The following is a 17132-nucleotide window of genomic DNA, read 5'->3' as shown; positions in this document are numbered from 1 at the left end:
TTCAGGGAGGCATCTGTTGTCAGCGTTATCTGGTGGGATGGGGTCTGAAAGTCTGTGCCCGCCGTCAGATGAGCGCGGGTGCCCCACCACCGGATCGCTCATCTGAAGGTCTCGTTGAGCGGGATCCTGTCCTCGAAGCTGCCAGTCGCTTGGATCCAGCGGGCGTCGAGGAACTCTTGAAGAGGGCGCATCCGAAGCCTGCACAGGCGCACGAGATGTATGCAGGAGGACATCATCCCGAGGAGAGACTTGAAGGACCTCACCCTGGCCACGTCCATGGCCAGCAGACGCTGCAGCTTGCCCAGGATGGCCTTCGTCCTTTCCTCCGACGGCGAGGCCAGATGCGCCACTGTGTCGAGCTTGGCTCCCAGAAACAGTGCGACTTGCGACGCGACCAGGTGGGATTTGGGAAAGTTGATGGAGAATCCCAGGTCCGTGAGCAGCTGGATGGTCTTCGCTGTGTGATCTATGGTGAGCTCCCTTGTCCTTGCTCGGATGAGCCAGTCGTCCTGGTAGGGGTAGACGTGGATCCCCTGCAGGTGCAGCTGCGCCGCCACTGGTGCGAGGCACTTGGTGAATACCCTGGGTGCCGACTTCAATCCGAACGGGAGGGCCTTGAACTGGTAGTGCCGTCCTTGGACCACGAACCTGATGAACTTTCGGTGTCCTTTTAGAATGGGGATGTGGAAGTACGCATCCTCCACATCCAACGATGACAGGAAATCGCCCTCCTCCAGCTGTCCCAGCATGTGCTGGAGGGTGACCATCCGGAACTTCTGTGCATTGATGTACTTGTTCAGTCGTAGCAGGTCCAGGATGGGGCGCCATCCTCCGGTCTTCTTTTTCACAAGGAAGTGAATGTTGAGTATACTCCTGAGCCCCGGAGCCTCTATGCGAGGAGCTCGATGGCACCTTTTTTGAGCATTGCCCTTACCTCCAAAAGCAGTTGAGGGACGGGATTTTCTTTCCTGGCCACGTGTGAAATGAGGGGGCACTGTTTTTGAAATTCGAGGGCGTGCCCCTTGGCCAGGGCGTCCAGCACCTAACTGTCGGTGGAGATGGACTCCCACACGCTGATGAACTTCGCCAGCCGGCCTCCCACCGGGGTGCTTCGGTGGGGGCCCCGACACCGCTGTCGGTTCAATCTTGCTTGGACACCTTGCTGCCTTGGCCTCCCTGGCGACGACGTCGGGGTCCACCCGACTTGCCTCATCCTCTTATAGGCTTCCTGCGACGAGGAGCGGGCCGCTTGGCGGTACGTAGAGGAGCCACCGCCAAATCCTTTGGAGCTCCGAAAGGACGGCCTTCGTTGCCGGAGAACGCCTAGGCCCTTAGCTGTCTCCGTGTCCGCCTTGATGGCTTGGAGGGACTGATCCACTGTTTTCCCCAAACAGATTGTTCCTGTCGAACGGCATGTCCAAAACCTTGGCTTGTACGTCCTCGCGGAAATCCGTCGCCTTGAGCCACCCTTGTCATCTAAAGCAAGCGCTGTTGCCTAGCTGGGGGAAACCGGTGTCGGCAATGTCCGTTGCCACCGTAATGGCGTGATCCGATGCCACTTCGCCTTTTTGCAAGATCTCCAGGGCCTCTGCCCTCTTGTCATCCGGTAGGAAGTCCAACAGGGGGGTGATCTTGTACCACAACTCCCTGTCGTAGCGGGCCATGATCGCGAGGACGTTGGCCGCCTTAATCGTTGTTGCCTCGCACCGTTGGCAAAGGAAACCTTCCTTCTCTTCGGGGCAGAGCTGAAAAAGCTTGGATGCCCTGGGGATCATTGCATGGAAAGATCCGATCTCGTCGGGCGGGGAGGCCCAGGCTGGAGGCGATGGGAGCTCCGTCCCGTCGTCACCGCCGCCGCCGTCGTCGTCGTCGTCGTCGGTACCAGTCATGGCCATGTCCGTTCCCGTGTCATTCCCAGGGAGGTGGGACGTGGGTAAAGGCTGAGCAGGCCGCGAGGGCTGAAAAGGCGGGGCTGGATAGATCCGTCTTCTCTTGCTCGGGGGGCTTCCCGCCGGGCCTGGTTCTGGCTCCTCCGTCAAGCCTGGTTCCGGATCCTTCGTCAGTGGTAGGGGCAATCTCGTCCTCATCTCCGAACATAAGGATTGTATCGCCAACAAAATGGCCGCCGAGTTATCCTGCGGCTCCGGAAGCGAGGGGTGACTAGGACCCTCGCCAGTGCCACCGTCACTCTCGTCATCACCTTCATCGAGATCCCTCCCGTGGGGACAGGCCTCTTCGACGCCCTCGTCGAGGCCCTCTAAGACTTCTACCAGCTCCTCCTCGGATGCTGTGTCTGTGTCCACAAAGGCCACCGCCCCCCCCCCTCTTTTTCCGCCGGGGTCTTCACAGGGGTCTTTTCGATGGGTCTGAAAGAGGATTCCCTATTCCCTCCACGGAGGCAGGGAGACTCTGGGCCCCGAGGTCGCCTCCACTGGTGTAGCCTCCACAGGCTGCACCAGGGCCGCCGCAACTTCCTCGATAGAGGCCTTGGCCAGGTGAATCAAGGCCTTTACCACCTTGTGTGGGCCTGTGGCCTTCACCTTGGGGGGAGGGTCATCGCCTCGCTCCCCCTCGGCCGGATCCTTCGAGCTTGACCGGGGCCTCTCCAGACGCTCCGCCGGGTTCTCGGCCTTCCTCTTCCCTGAGCCAGAGCGTTGGCTCGTGGTTGATGGCGCTGGAGAGGGTGCGCCCTGCCTGGCAGCCGAGGAGCCCGACCGTTCGGCACTCCCGGTGCCCACGGACTCACGGTGCTTTGCCTTCTGTTGGGCCCCCGTCGCCGGGGCGCCCTCACAGGACTTAGAAGACCGCACAGACTACTTCTTCTCACCCGACGGGCTCTTTCCTTCCAGCCAGTTGGAGAGACGAAGGTGTCGGTCCCTGATGGTCCGTTCCGACATGTTCCTGCAAAACGCACAGTCCTCCAGGTGCGTTTTGTCCTTATGAAGGCAGTACAGACATTTCGAAAGCTCGTCCTAACACATTCTGCTGCTGGGCAAACCCTGAACAGCTTTCCAGGCGTCGAGCTTCCTTTCTCCTAGGCCATGTCGAATAGGCCACAGAAAACTTCTGGAATCCTCCAAGAAGCGTAACTCGACGAAATCTTCACCCTTGAGGGGCGTAGAAAAATCCGACACGGATCCCGTTAATCGAATGTAGAGACGGTGGAGCTTGAGGCTCTATTTGACCAAAAAATGAGAAATTCTCTTTGAAAAAGTGCGAAAACGCAGCAAAAGCTCGAGCTAAACACGAGGACTCCCAACACTTGAGCGTGTGGTAAAAATCTGAAGATGGCTGTCAGAGGCGGGAGAGGGCAGTCATTGGCTGGGGGCAGTATGACCCAGACACCAGTGATTGGTTACTACTGAGAAAGACAGATCAGAAATGAAACTGATACTGATTTTTTCTTTACCTAGGATTCCCGGCCCGACGACGGGGAATATATTCATGAGCATGTGATTCCATGCCAGACCCCATGCTGGAGAAACCAAGTGCTCGCATGATCAATACTAGCTAAGACCAGTACCACTAGCCGGAGGATGGGGGGTGGGGGGGTGGAGAGAAAGAAAAAAAAAAAAAAAAGTCCTTTGGAATGGGATGGGATGGGTAGATCCCGCGTGGGGGCAGGCTGGGCACTTATTAGGGTCTAGCTCTCGTGACCACAAAACGAGGGGGGCTAAGTGCCAGCTGGTCCCACCCAGCAAGGGGAGGGAGGGGGGCAGAGGGCAAGGGACATGGGGGGGCCGGTGGCAAGTAGCAGACGAAACGGGAGGGCACAAGTAGGGGGAAGGGCTCAGCCCCATAGAGAAGAGGGGAAAGGAGGGAGCACAACAGACACCTAGACCAGCTTATCCAGACGACAAACCTTTAAAGAAACCGACCATGGCCAGAACGGATTAACTAAAGATCGGATCGGTAAACATTAATGGGCTTAATACTCCATTCAAAAGGAAGAAAGTGGAGAGATACCTTAAAAGAGAACCCACACATAGTCACGATTCAAGAGACCCACTTGCAGTCACTGGACACCCACAGTGTCAAAATCTAGGGTTACGGGAGAATAGTCCATGCCACACAAGCCCAAAGAAAAAGGGGGGGGTGCTTATAGCTCCGAGAGATGGGCCCGACCTGTTAGTTAAGGGGATCGACAAGGACGGCCAGGGCAGATACCTTGCGGTTGCATTAGAGGGAAGGGGGAGGCCTACACGGTAGCGACATTATACGCACTAAACACTGGGCAAATCCCATATATACACAATGCACTCACTTGCCTAAAAAAGTTTGCGAGATCCCCCATCATCCTGACGGGAGACTAACATCGCCTGGGACCCCAATAAGGACAGGATCACGATCCATCAAAGCCCAATCGCACTACCTACCGTGGATCTCAAAAAGAAAATACAAGAGGTGGCCCTGGTGGACACCTGGAGGCAAATGAAGGGGGACAGGGAAGGCTACAACTTGTATTCCCATGCCCACAGATCGAACTCTAGGATCTATTATATCTGTCTGTCCAGCTCGCTGATGGGCAAGGCTACTGACGTAACGCTGGGAGCTATCACCCTGTCTGATCATATGCCGCTGACCATAGAATTAAAAAGGAAAAGGGGTTCACTAGGCCTCTGGAGATGGGAGATATCCAACCCAGCTTTTCAGAGATATTACATTAGCACGGGAGGCGACTGAGGATATTGAAAGATTTGCCGAGACCAATCACACAAGGGACACCACTTGGCAGACCTGGTGGGACACACTCAAAGTCACACTCTGAGGCAAGATAATAGCTATAAAAGGCAAGACGCGCAGGGTTGGGGGAAGCCCGCCTAGAAGCAAAACTAAAAGAGGTTCTGACCAAAATGGTCTCGAAACAGACATCTGCTATCAAAAGGGGATACAGGGCCATACAAGGACAGCTTGACACTATACAAACCAGGGCGGCGGAGCGCAACAAGCTACACCTCAAACAAAAATTCTATGTTAAAGCCAACAAATCCAACCAACTGTTCGCCAAAATGGTGAGGAAAGACGAAAGGTACAGGACCATTCTGAAATTTAAGCAGCAGGAGGGCCAGGCGTCCACTAAAACAGAGGATATGACAAGGGAATTCGCTGAATTCTATGCCAAGTTGTATAGGTTTGACTCTCCCTCTACAGAATCCCAGGCAGCTTATCTAAGGGAGATAGACCTACACGGCTTAACAGTGGAGCAAAGGGAAACTTGGAAGGGGAAATCACGAGGGACAAAGTCGGGTTAGCAACCAACTCACTCCCAATTAATAAATCCACGGGGCCCAACGGCTATGTTGCAGATTTTTATAAACTACACAAGGAAATCCTAATTCCTCACCTCACAAACCTCTAACCACATTGAGCAAACACTACAGAAAACCATGGAAGAGGCCATGGTAATTTTAATCCCTAAAAAGGGTAAACACCCAACCGAATGCGGGTCATAAAGCCCCATCGCGTAGATAAATGTGGACGCTCAAATCCACGCCAAAATATTAGCTACCAGGCTCGAGGCGATCCTACCAAAACTGGTCCACACGGACAAATCGGGTTTCGTTAAGGGAAGGCAAACGGGGGACAACAGAAGAATAATGCACTTAATCGAAAAGGCACAGTAAAGGGGAATCCCTGCCTTTCTCATAGCGGTGGACGCTGAGAAGGCCTTCGAACGGGTGGAGTGGGGATTCCTCGTCGCAACTATGGCTAAGATGGGCTTCGGCCAAAGAGTCCAAGCTAATTAGCATCCTCTCCTCCGGCTCGTGATCAATGGGCACATATCTGACCTGATCCAAGTCGAAAGTGCACCAAAACATAGATGCCCACTTTCCCCCTCATCTTATATGCCCTTCATTTGGAACCATTCCTAGCGACCATAAGAGAAAAGGAAAACATAGCAGGAATACCATTTGGGTGCGCGGAACAAAAAAATTGCAGCCTTTGCGGACATGATATTGTCAATAACCCGGCCTGACACTTTGCTGAGGGCAGTTCATACGGAGCTGAGCTGCTTCGGGTCCATGGCAGGACTAAAAATAAATATTACCAAGTCTGAAATACTTAACCTCACACTCCCCCAAATAGCAGCACAAACCCTCAAGAACACCTTTCAATATAGACAGGTAGACAATCACCTATCTAAGGGTAAAGCTGACCAAATCTGCGAATTACCTTTATCGGGCCAACTACCCGCCCCTCTTAGAGAAACTTAGAACAAAATTGATAGATTGGGGGCCACTCACGATATCCTGGCCAGGGCGAGTCAATGTACTAAAGATGGTGGTGGTCCTGCCACAAACCCTGTACAACTTCACATCCCTCCTGATTCATGTACCACCCCACTTCTTTAAATATCTCCAAAAAGCTACGGACAACTTCCTCTGGAACACTAAACCCTGAGCATAGCGGCCGGAGCAGCGAGAGGCCTTGTTGCAGCAGGCGGAATAGGGGCCACCAGACTTCAGGGCATACTACTTCACTACCCAAATAACGGTACTAAGGTATTGGCAAGTTGACGATAGAGGGAAGGTATGGAGGCCCATGGATAGAGTGGTCGCGGGGGCCCCATTGGAGGAAATCCTATGGAAGCCAAGGGCGGACAGAGCAGCACAAATGCACACCAGCTTAATTACAGACACAGTGAGTAAGGCATGGGACTCAGCAGTGAAGAGCGTGCAGATCACCTCCTTGCCCTCTCCTCACATGCCACTCTTTGACAATCCGCAGTTTACCCCGGACCTGAAGACGACCACGTTCCAGGCGTGGAAGTTAGGGGGGTGCCATAGATTAAGGGACGAATGAGTATAAGCTCATCAAAGAGGGGGAGGAGCCCCCAAATAGACTGTACATAGGGAAATGGGAAACCGATACAGAATCTATAATTGAAATGAGCAAGTGGGCAAAGCTTTGGGAGCAGATTCCAAAACTGACAAGGTCCATCCAAAGTAGAGAGATCTGGATTAAACTAATGGTGCAGTGGCACCTAACCCCAGCCAGGCATCATAGAATGTACCCAAACGTGTCACAGCTGTGCTGGAGGAAGTGCAGTCAAACGGGTACCTGGGCTCATATATGGTGGAGCTGCCCAAAACTAGACCAGTTCTGGGGGTCAATTAACGCAGCGATTGAACAGGTGTTATGGGGTACAATGCGAAGGAAACAAAGGACTAGCCATTATAGGGCTAAACGCTGCCGTGAGGGCTATACAGTGAAAAGCCTACTAGAAGCTCTACATCATAATGATGGCAGCTGCCCTGATATTAGCACGCAATTGAAAAAACGCACAACCTCCCCACGACCATGAATGGATTGCAAAGATCTGGTCCCTTCTCGCCATGGAATGGCTAACACACTCATTACAAGGAGATCACTCCAAATTCAATACAGAATGGGCTACTCTATTGACATACTTGAAAGACGGCACACGCCGGGACTGGTGTCCTAAAGCTACGAATCTCCTGGGCATCATTCCTAACCAGAACGACGATGGCTTGTAAAAAATACAGTGCTGAGGGCCCCACCAACCCAAGTGGGAGGACTAGAAACAGATTGACTGATCCCTACTCAAATATCAATATCAAAGCCGTGTGTGCTCTGCTCCGGACAAAGGGGGAGGGAAGGGGGGAAGGGATGACTGTTGAATGTGTTAATCTTGAAAACTGTTAATAAAAATGTACTGTTATATAAAAGAACAGTATGGAAGACAAGTCGCTTAACAGTCACCTCTGTAAGGAGACTAAAGATATGACATGGACGTCACACATCAAGACTACATACACATGCTGATGGAGATTACAGAATTTTGAGAGTTTCTCTATATAGTTAAACAAGGTTTATAGAATTACATTATTATTTCTATAATCAGTCAAAAAATCTAATCCATTGACTTCTGTAAGCCCCACTGCGAATAATGAAAATTAGCATTTTAGCTTTATCTCATCTGCAACAGAGTTCTAGTGTTAGTGGGCTTTTTCTTTTTTTTTCTTCTTTTTTTAATAAAATGGTAACTTGACAATGCCAATGAGACTATTACGAAACGACTGAACATTTGCAAAACAATTAAAACTTACAGCAGGTGGGTATAGTCCGACATTACTATGTAGGGAATAAATGTTGTCCAGGGAAGCTTCCTCTTCATTTCCAAAGTCTATAAACAATAACTGTGCCTTTTCACGCATTAAATCCACGTCCTGTACAGCCACTCTACACCAGTTCTGGCAAAAAAAAACAAAGAAAACATGCAATCAATGTGGAAGTTACACATACACTCTGAATGTATTACAAGTAACTTACTATGATGACCCTAGAACCATTAGCCCTAAAAGCTCTCCCACGTCATTTAGAAGTGGGATCGCAGGTCTGGAACACCAGATACCTGCACAAGTAATCTGTAAAGGCAGGGAGGAGAAAAACTTTACTGTAAGGATAAAGCCATTTCTTTGGCAAATGAAACACCTGCACTCAGGCCTCACCTCAAATATATACCTGTATTTCCTTTTTTCAACATTAGTGGTCAAACTCTTGGGTTTCCACATGTTTTTGACTTCAACTCCCATTAGACGTGGGCAGCATGAGGGACCATGAAAATCTTAGTTCAAAACATTTGCCAAGCCACAGGGGTTTCAGATCCCTTGTCTAAATCATTGACCCTCCAAAGATTGGGGGTGGATATCCCGAGTAGGGTAGTGCACCTACAGTGCATAACCAGCTTGAGGCCTGCGTCCCTCAAACCCAAGGGAGAATGTATAAAGCGTTGACCAACAATCATAGGGAATTAGCATGGGAAGACGGCTTAAAACAATACTCTAGACACATCGGCAAATATGTGAGCAACCTGCGGGCAGTACAGGGTGGGAGATAGAGGCCCTTTCCTCCAACATTGTCATATCCTGACCTGTGTCACTGCCCAAGAGAACAGATAAACCACAGACATATTGTCAATACCCGAGCTCGAACCATGAGGATTTCCAGAAGCAAGAGAATTTGCAACTTAATACTTTCAGGATTGGTCAACACATTTACTGCAGAGAACCTAGATGGAAGATTGTGTCTACTGGTACAAAGATGTGAAGACCGACCAAAGCGACTGTTGTGTCACTCAGAAGCCACCGTTAGGAGGAGCAATAGTATTTCCCCAGGTGCCATGACACTATGTGTTCATCTTCTCAAGTCGAGAGTGTAACCTCTACCCAGTTTAGCTTTCTCTACATGCACATGCTACATATGCAGACGACATTTATTTATTTTGTCATAGCGCCTTCCACCATAATGACGGTCCTAACATGCTTTTGGTTGAAGGCCCTGGGACAGAAGGGAGACCAAATTTGGTATCGTTTGGGATGTGCCATTATGCATTTGCGAATTTCAGCCATTAACGTTAATCAAGGATGGCCAAGATCCTGGTAGTTACCCATGTCTATATGAAGTGTGTATGGGCACAATGTAGGAATACTATGACTGAAGGGAGGGAGGTGATTGTGTTTAAGGCAATAGAGAGTTATGTGGGAAGCTACAGTACTACTTTTAACAACATAAATTCGATTGATTCTTATGGCAGAGGTGATATACGATCATGTTTGTGTTGTATGTGTTGAGGGTCTGTGTAGTGTAGCCGTGTCTTCTACTAAGTTGAGATGGTGCAGAATGCTATAGGAAAAAATGGGTTAGTTGTACAGACAATAATGACTATTTTCCGGGTTCCATCCGTTTACAAGGAGCACTGCTGAGTTTCACTGGTGTTTTGCACGCTCGATGAATGCATAAAACTAGACCTCTGATAGGTTCTTAGAGAGAATGCCCTCCCTATTTCCTTTGCTGCAAAACGAGGACCGTGTTTCCAAATGTTGTGTGGCGGCATGGCCTGCCATTCTGTGCTTTAGAGTTATCTGCCATGCCCATCATGAGCGAGGGGTCTTGTGTGCCTAGTTGCCCTTCTACGGAACGATCAGTGGGATTTGCCAGGTGTATTTTAAGTGCGATACATTGCCCAACCACCCCCAAAGCACATATGGGTTCAATACCTAATACGCTTTCAGGGTTTTTTCTAGGAGCAAGATGCTGCAGCGACTACTTGAGTCCTCCATGTGCGCATGGAATTACATAAGGAAGGTTGTATGGCCAAATGAGACAGTTGATAGGAAGAGGTTAATAAGGGTACACCAAAATTCTGCTTCTATAAAGTATTCAGCCGAATTCCGGCTAAAAATGAGGGCTTCGGCTGAATACTTTATCAACGCTCAAAAGCCGACCAGTTTCCTTTACAAAAATGATTAAGTATTGCTTTTACTGCAGGTCTATAATTATTCAGGCATGTCACATTTATCCTTTAAAAAGGATCATTAAACAATTGCAGCCATCACATTTTTTATTGAGTACAGGCAAAGCAGGGGTGTGAAAGTGATAAAGTCGCTGTCCTTCATGTGCTGGACAGACGGACTCATCTGTTGGTTTGCGGGGAAGGGATGAGCTGAAGCAAAAAACTCAATATTTTTTAGGTCTCTTGTATCCCATATATTTGGCAGTTAAAAATCATTGAGCAGAAACATTACTTCATGAAGTCGCTAATGGTATTTTCTATAGGCTCTTAATGATTTGCTGATGACCTGTGTGAGAAATCTGAAAGTTACAGGTGCCAATCCCACCAATTCACAAAACAAATAATATAATTAAGTGGAATATAGTTGTTGCAGAGATCCCAGTACGTCCCAAACCATGAGTAAAATAGCTCAGGAGGTAGTGTGCCTGCCGCAAAGAACTGTTTTCAGCCTGCAAGCTGAGGTTATAAAGCAAGTAAGACGGCTCAGTGGGAAATGTCCCTGTGGCAGAGATGTGGTTTTCATGCCCTACAACTTTCTCATGTTGCCAAAATGAGCCTCTTAGAATGAACTAAAAGTGACAGATGTTATTAAGAACGTGGCTATCTTTTTTTAACCAAAACACCCGTCTGTTGCAGCAGAAGAACAAGTTACTTACCAACTGTAACGTTCTTTCGATTGGATGTTCCTCCCACGTATTCCTCATCTTAGATATATCCTTAACTTCAGCTTGCTGCTTCAGAATTTTTTTTCTCCTTTACACCAGAGGGCGCTCCTCTCGAGGCCGCGGCGTCGGTGTCCCTCGGCGGCACCCGTCGAACACCAACGCCATTGTCTCTATAAGAGCCTTGAGCGCACCCACTGGCTTCAGTTCTGTTTTTTCGTATATTGTAGTCAATTGTTTTTGATTAATGGCGTGTCCCTTTTGACCCAAGCCTTAAAAGAACTTAAGAGTGTAATACACGTAAAATGTACTGTGGGGTTGGTTGGGAGGGTCGATGAGGAATACGTGGGAGGAACATCCAATTGAAAGAACGTTACAGTTGGTAAGTAACTTGTTCTTCGAATGGATTGTGTCCTCCCATGTATTCCTCATCTTAGATAGACTCCCAAAGCAGTTTTGTCTCGGAGGTGGGAGTACAGACTTTTTCTAATCGTGTACAGAATGGAGTACAGATTTAGCAAAGAGACTTCCTTGAGAAGAAGTAGAGTCCAGAGCATAATGTTTTATAAATGTATGCATGGTTGACCATGTGGCTGCTGCACAAATGTCTTATAAAAGGGACACCCCTTTTTTTTATTTTATTTTATTTGGTTTTTGTACAAACCTTTAAAAATAGGAGCAGTTTTATAAGACTTTCAAAAACAGCCCGCATAACTTTGCACTTTAGGTTTGGTATGTGTGACTACACCCCGAACTCATCAACCACCCCATGGCTAGTCCTCATTTTTTGTGGCTATCATAGCCATTAGGCGAGCTTTAGCTACCTGAAGAAAAGATACCAGAGCATACAAGACAGGTTTGTTAGAACCATCAAACAAGGCTTTCCACCAATCGTCACGAGTTAAGCATTTAAAGTTCTTTGTAATTGTACTAAAAATGCGATTTCTTTCTTGCTCAAGACCAGAGCATGACATCGTCAAGTGCTTCAGCGTTTCATTTGGGCTGTTGCAAAGGCGACATCTAAGGTCTGAATCAGGTTGTTGGGACCAATAACATAACCGTTCCTTCGTCGGCAGAGCGTTCAATCTGAAATGTAGGTAGAGAGAACGCAACCACTGATCCGGAAACCGTGACAAATAGGTCGGCACGCAGCCATAGGCTCTAGCTTCTCTCGGGACTTCTTGCATAGACCTTGATTTTGCTCTTTGGTCACAGGTGTTTATCCAGTCATTTCTCCAGAGCTTCAGTTTGGCTGCATCTGGATTTTCTAACAGTAGTTGTGACGTAATATCATATGAGGTAAGAACCTCCTGACATAACTCATTCCATTGATGGACCATTGACGGCGCATTGGCAGACTCTGGGTTTTGGAGGATTGCAGTTTGGAGCATGGGTTTTGTTTGTGTTAGCTTCCTATAAAGGTTTAGCAGATTCCAAGCAACCCTTGCATGTAGGGAGATATACCCAAGCTCATATCTGATACAAACCGTGGGAATACCTTTTGGGAGATGTAAAACTTTAGACCAAAAGATATTTTCAAGAGTGTTCCACACTTCGTTCCCACAGCCAAAGGCATTTTCACCAGCATAGATTAGTGAGGGAACAGCCTTCTGCTGGAAAAAATATAAGGTCGGTTTTAAGGAAAATTTTCCAAATTTTCTGTTTATTAGAGAAGCTTGACATGCTAGTTGGCGGCATTTCCTCTTTGCTTCTTCGACCCAAGGAGCGTCATTTCTACTTGCACTTAGACGCATCCCTAAGTATCGGGTGTTTAATACGCGCCCAATGGGTTCTTTGTCTATGTACCATTTGATGAATGTCCGCTTATTTGTTTTTGCACCTTGCAGTTTCTCAAAGACGATGATTTCGCATTTCCCCCTATTGATGTTTAGTCCATTCTCTGTTAAGTATTTTGCCACAGCAATAAGTTTGCGTTGTAGACCTATAGGTGTTGAGTCTAGCAAGATGATGTCATCCGCATAGATTAAATAGTCTACGTGTGTGCCGTGAATTTTGGGTGGGAACTTACGTACACCGTCGAAAGCGACTTTGATGTCAGATATAAACAGATTAAAGATGCTTGCTGCTAGGGGACAGCCTTGTTTCACACCTCTATAAGTGTTAATAGGAGCTAATAGGAGCTGATAACTTGCCTTTTAGATCTAATCGCACTCTGATTGAGGTATTTGTGTGGAGTTCACAAATGGCGTCCAACAAACTAGGCGGGCAGGCCCATTTGGACATTTTTTTCCATAATAGCTCTCTGTTTATGCTATTGAACGCCTGAGATAAGTCCACCAGCGCGAGATAGATCTTGGCATTTGAGCAAAGCGCTTCCATCTTCATGAGGTTCAGAAGTAGGAGATTAACGCAGCAACCTACACCCTTTACAAAACCTGTCTGTCTAGGGTCTACGAGCTGGTTATTTGAAGACCACTCCAGCAGTTTTTGCTGAAGCAGGGTGGCATACACCTTTCCCAACACGTCAAGGAGTGCAACAGGTCTATAGTTTTTAGGATTACTGCGGTCTCCTTTTTTGAAGATTGGGATGATCACTGCGGATTTCCATGAGCTGGGGGGTCTTACGACACTCAATGGTCCTTTTGAACAGTGCCTCACAGAAGGTTGCCCAATATTCAGGCTGGTGCTTAATCGTAAAGTTCGTTAGCCCATCAGGGCCAGGCACTCTAGAGTCATGTACATTCTTGATGACTCTCAGGATGTCTTCGTATCCAAATGCGAGATCCCAGTGTGGTAAATTTAGGGGCTTCCAGATATGATTAGGAGTGCCTTTACGAAATAGATCAGCATAGAAGTCTATCCATTCTGACTCGGGCACCAGGTTGGCCTGAAGGGCATGTTGAGGAGCAAGATGGTCATTTATGAGTCTCCAGTATTCAGCTGAATGAGTGGACTCCATTTTTGCCAGCATGAGCTCTGCGTCATTTTGCAGCATTATAGCCTTATGGGACTTTAACCAGTTCTTATAGTCCTGTTTGATTTTTTGAGCTTGACTTCCACCGTCTATTGGGGTTTTTTTTTGTGCCATTCTCAACTGTCGGCGTAGAAGGCGTTTCCGTTGTTGTACTTCAAGATCAAATTTATGTTTAGGTATAAATTGGGTGTTTCTTAGAGTATTTTTTTGTTCTTGGTACTGCGTCAACAAGTGGTCATACTCCAGAGAGTCGGAAGACTGGAATCTCGTAAGAATGTTGTTCACCTCACTTGGTTCAAGATTTAAACGAACCCGGCCAGTTCCTGTTCGAACAGAGTAAGACCATAGGTCCTGGAAAGGGTGAAGATTCGAAGTAAACTTCTGTACCACCATGTCGTGGTCGCTATGAGTCATTTTAATGACAATGAACCTGTCAGTTCTTTTGTGAATCGTTGAAGATACAAAGATGTAATCAAGTGTAGACTTTTGTTCACCTCGTCTCCAGGTAGGAGCCGCCGGAATATCACCAAGGGTTTGACCATTTAGCATTGTCAAGTCACGTAGCTCCATTTCTAAACACCATTGAAGTGACAATTGGTGACCCAAGTTGTTTAATCTCTTCTTATTACCCGATGGATTTGAGAAATTAAGGCAGTCGATGTTAAGATCGCCGCAAATGATCAGCTCATGTTGAGGGCCAACTTCCAGAATCTCGTCCAGCACAGTTGTGACTTCGTCTATAAAATGTTTAGACTCAGCAGCTTCATGGTTCCAATAGAGATTGACGATGTGAAGATTTTTAGCCAAGCCATCGGCTGCCTTTCCAGAGGCAATCTTTACCACTTGGATAAAGGGAGAGATGTTAGTAGAACCTAGGATCCGAAAACCTGAATCCAGTTTAACTGCCACCAGCAACCCTGCCATAGGTCTGCCTTTGCTCTGTTTAATAGCAGGGTTATGGGCAAGTTCGAAACCTTCCAGTATTGGTTTGTCACAGAGCCACGTCTCCTGCAGGCAAGCAATGTCCAATTCAGCAGCCCAGGCTGTGTTGAAAAGATGATTGAAGCCCCTGGTGTTCCAGGATCCTAGTGTGTAATGTTTGCGTGAAGAAGGTGCCTGGCGTTAGTATGACTGGTCATTATTTAAAGTTTCAGCGAGCCAGGACCAGTCGTTTCCACTCGTTTTATGCGACAGACAATGATCAATTGCTTCAGTTTTAGAATGCGCTAGATTGGTACCTTGAATTGTTATTTTTATCTGATTGTTGTTAGATGGGTCGAAGGCTGGCTTCCAGTTATTTACTGCAGGACATTGTGATTTAACACAGGAAGTCGTTTTAACAAAATCATTTGTCTTCATGTTATCAACTTGATTTGCTTTACCGTCATATACCATGTTAAGAGCTGCTTTTGGTGCGCCAGTAAGGGTGCGGGCCGGTGCCATGGAGATGTCGAAGCCCAAAGACAATAACACCGGACCGGCTTGAAGAAGTGTGTCAACTATCAGTTTGGACTGCACATGTAAGATGACTGCGTCATTTTTCGTCTCATCGAAGAATTCCACTATTTTTAGATCTTCGGATTCAATTGCTCTAAGACTTGGGACGAGATGGCATAACCATAAAATGTTGTGCCGATTCATGATCAAATCATCTGCAGAGTCGATACGTTCCAAGAGCACCTGATAAAGCAATGGTTCATTTGTTTTTTTGTGAAGATTGGCCTTGTTGGAATCATTTAGTAGGTTACTTCTTGTTGGTCTTGATGAGGGACTCACATTTGAGGTCGATTGGGGGAGTGTGGGCAAGTTGAGAGCCCTCGGGACTTTGTTTACTGAGTCCAAAGTGACAGTCTCGGATATTGGCATCTTTCCACGATTATCCAACATTGTCTCGGCACTTGTCTCATCTGGTTGACAAACCAGATTGTGGGATAATGTTGCCAGCCTAGAACGCTTTTCGTCTAGGGTCATAAATGTCTTCTTTTGACAATTCAAGCTGTCCGCTGGAGCTATTTTAGACTGTCTGATTTCGCATAATGTGACCACTCTGTTTGATGGCTGAGATGGCTTGTTTAAGCAAGGATGGATTACAATTGCGGCTCCATTGGTCTCTGAATTTACACAGCCCACTGCCAGAAAATCTGAGTTTATCTCTGCAAGTTCAGCAACTTTGGCAGAGTTACTGTGCGAGATTTTTGTATCTTCGACCTCACCCAGATCTTCAGTCTCTACATCCTCGTATACTGACATGTTTAGTAGATCTTCGGAAGAGTCACATGAGTTGATTTTGGCTCCAATCGATTGGTCCTGTTCAATGACAACCTTTCCGGAGTAGGATTTGGCTCCAGTCGGTAGGTCCAGTTCAGTGACAACATTTCTGGAGTTGGTGTCCAGCACTCCACTTTTTTCTTTTAGCACCGTCTTGTTGACAGTTACATTAACTGTTTTCAAGTTTCTCAGAAATTTCCTCGAGTCGTTGCATCGTTTTGTTTTTTTCAGGGGCATGTTTTTAGGTTTTTTCAGCCCATTTCCTCTGCCGCTTTTAGCACTAGGTCCAGCCGGAGGATCCTTCTTGGCAGATTTAAAAATATCAAAGACAGCCGAGGCAACGCTACACGCCTCTTCTGATACGAGTATGGGCTCCTCGCCGATTAAGTCTAGATTTCGGGTCCGAGTCGATGAGGAAGCCGGTTGAGGATCTAATAAAGCCAAGTTTCCAACGGCTTGAGTTGCCAACAATATGTCTTGAAACTGTGTAGGGTTGCTTGGGTCAGGCCCGGCTGAAGCTGGAAGATCGTTACTTGTCTGAGCCCCAGGTTGACTACCAGCAGAGAGCTCCACCACAGTCGTCAGATATTGGGTACTTATCGAAGGAGCTTCTTCCATTGTCGTCGTCGGAATCTTACAACCTGTGTGAGCTGTTGCAGGATTCTCCACGGGCTGCGCGCGGGAGGTCTCAGACAGACTCCTAGGGTGACCAAGTGTCGACTGGTGTGAGCTGCAAGAGGACTCGTTTCTTCTGTCGTCTAAGAGGCCATTGCACGGGTGGTACGCTGACTTTTGATGAAACAGGTTGAGAGCTTGTTTCGCCACATCTGCCAGTAATTTTCTGTCTAAATAGGCGTTTTTGTTACAGTCTGTTAGGGCCCCCAGAGCCATTTCAGCCTTTTTGTTGGTGTTTAGCACTACGTCCATATAGGACGTCTGCGTATTTTCG

At 47.7% G+C, this 17132-nt stretch overlaps 1 protein-coding gene across 1 annotated transcript in view; it reads right to left on the bottom strand.

Moving 5' to 3' along the window:
- TDRD1 (tudor domain containing 1) overlaps positions 1–17132 on the bottom strand; it is a 2044642-nt gene that overhangs the window by 1486428 nt on the left and 541082 nt on the right. Inside the window, exon 9 of the mRNA XM_069611868.1 lies at positions 8073–8216. Coding sequence (XP_069467969.1) covers positions 8073–8216 — 144 coding nt within the window. The remainder of the gene's footprint in view (positions 1–8072; positions 8217–17132) is intronic.

The sequence above is a fragment of the Ambystoma mexicanum genome, chromosome 8, assembly GCF_040938575.1.
Source record: "Ambystoma mexicanum isolate Mex_15411 chromosome 8, UKY_AmexF1_1, whole genome shotgun sequence".
NCBI classification, from domain to species: domain Eukaryota; kingdom Metazoa; phylum Chordata; class Amphibia; order Caudata; family Ambystomatidae; genus Ambystoma; species Ambystoma mexicanum.
Note: the sequence above shows the minus strand (reverse complement) of the source record. Positions and strands in the feature narration are given on the sequence as shown.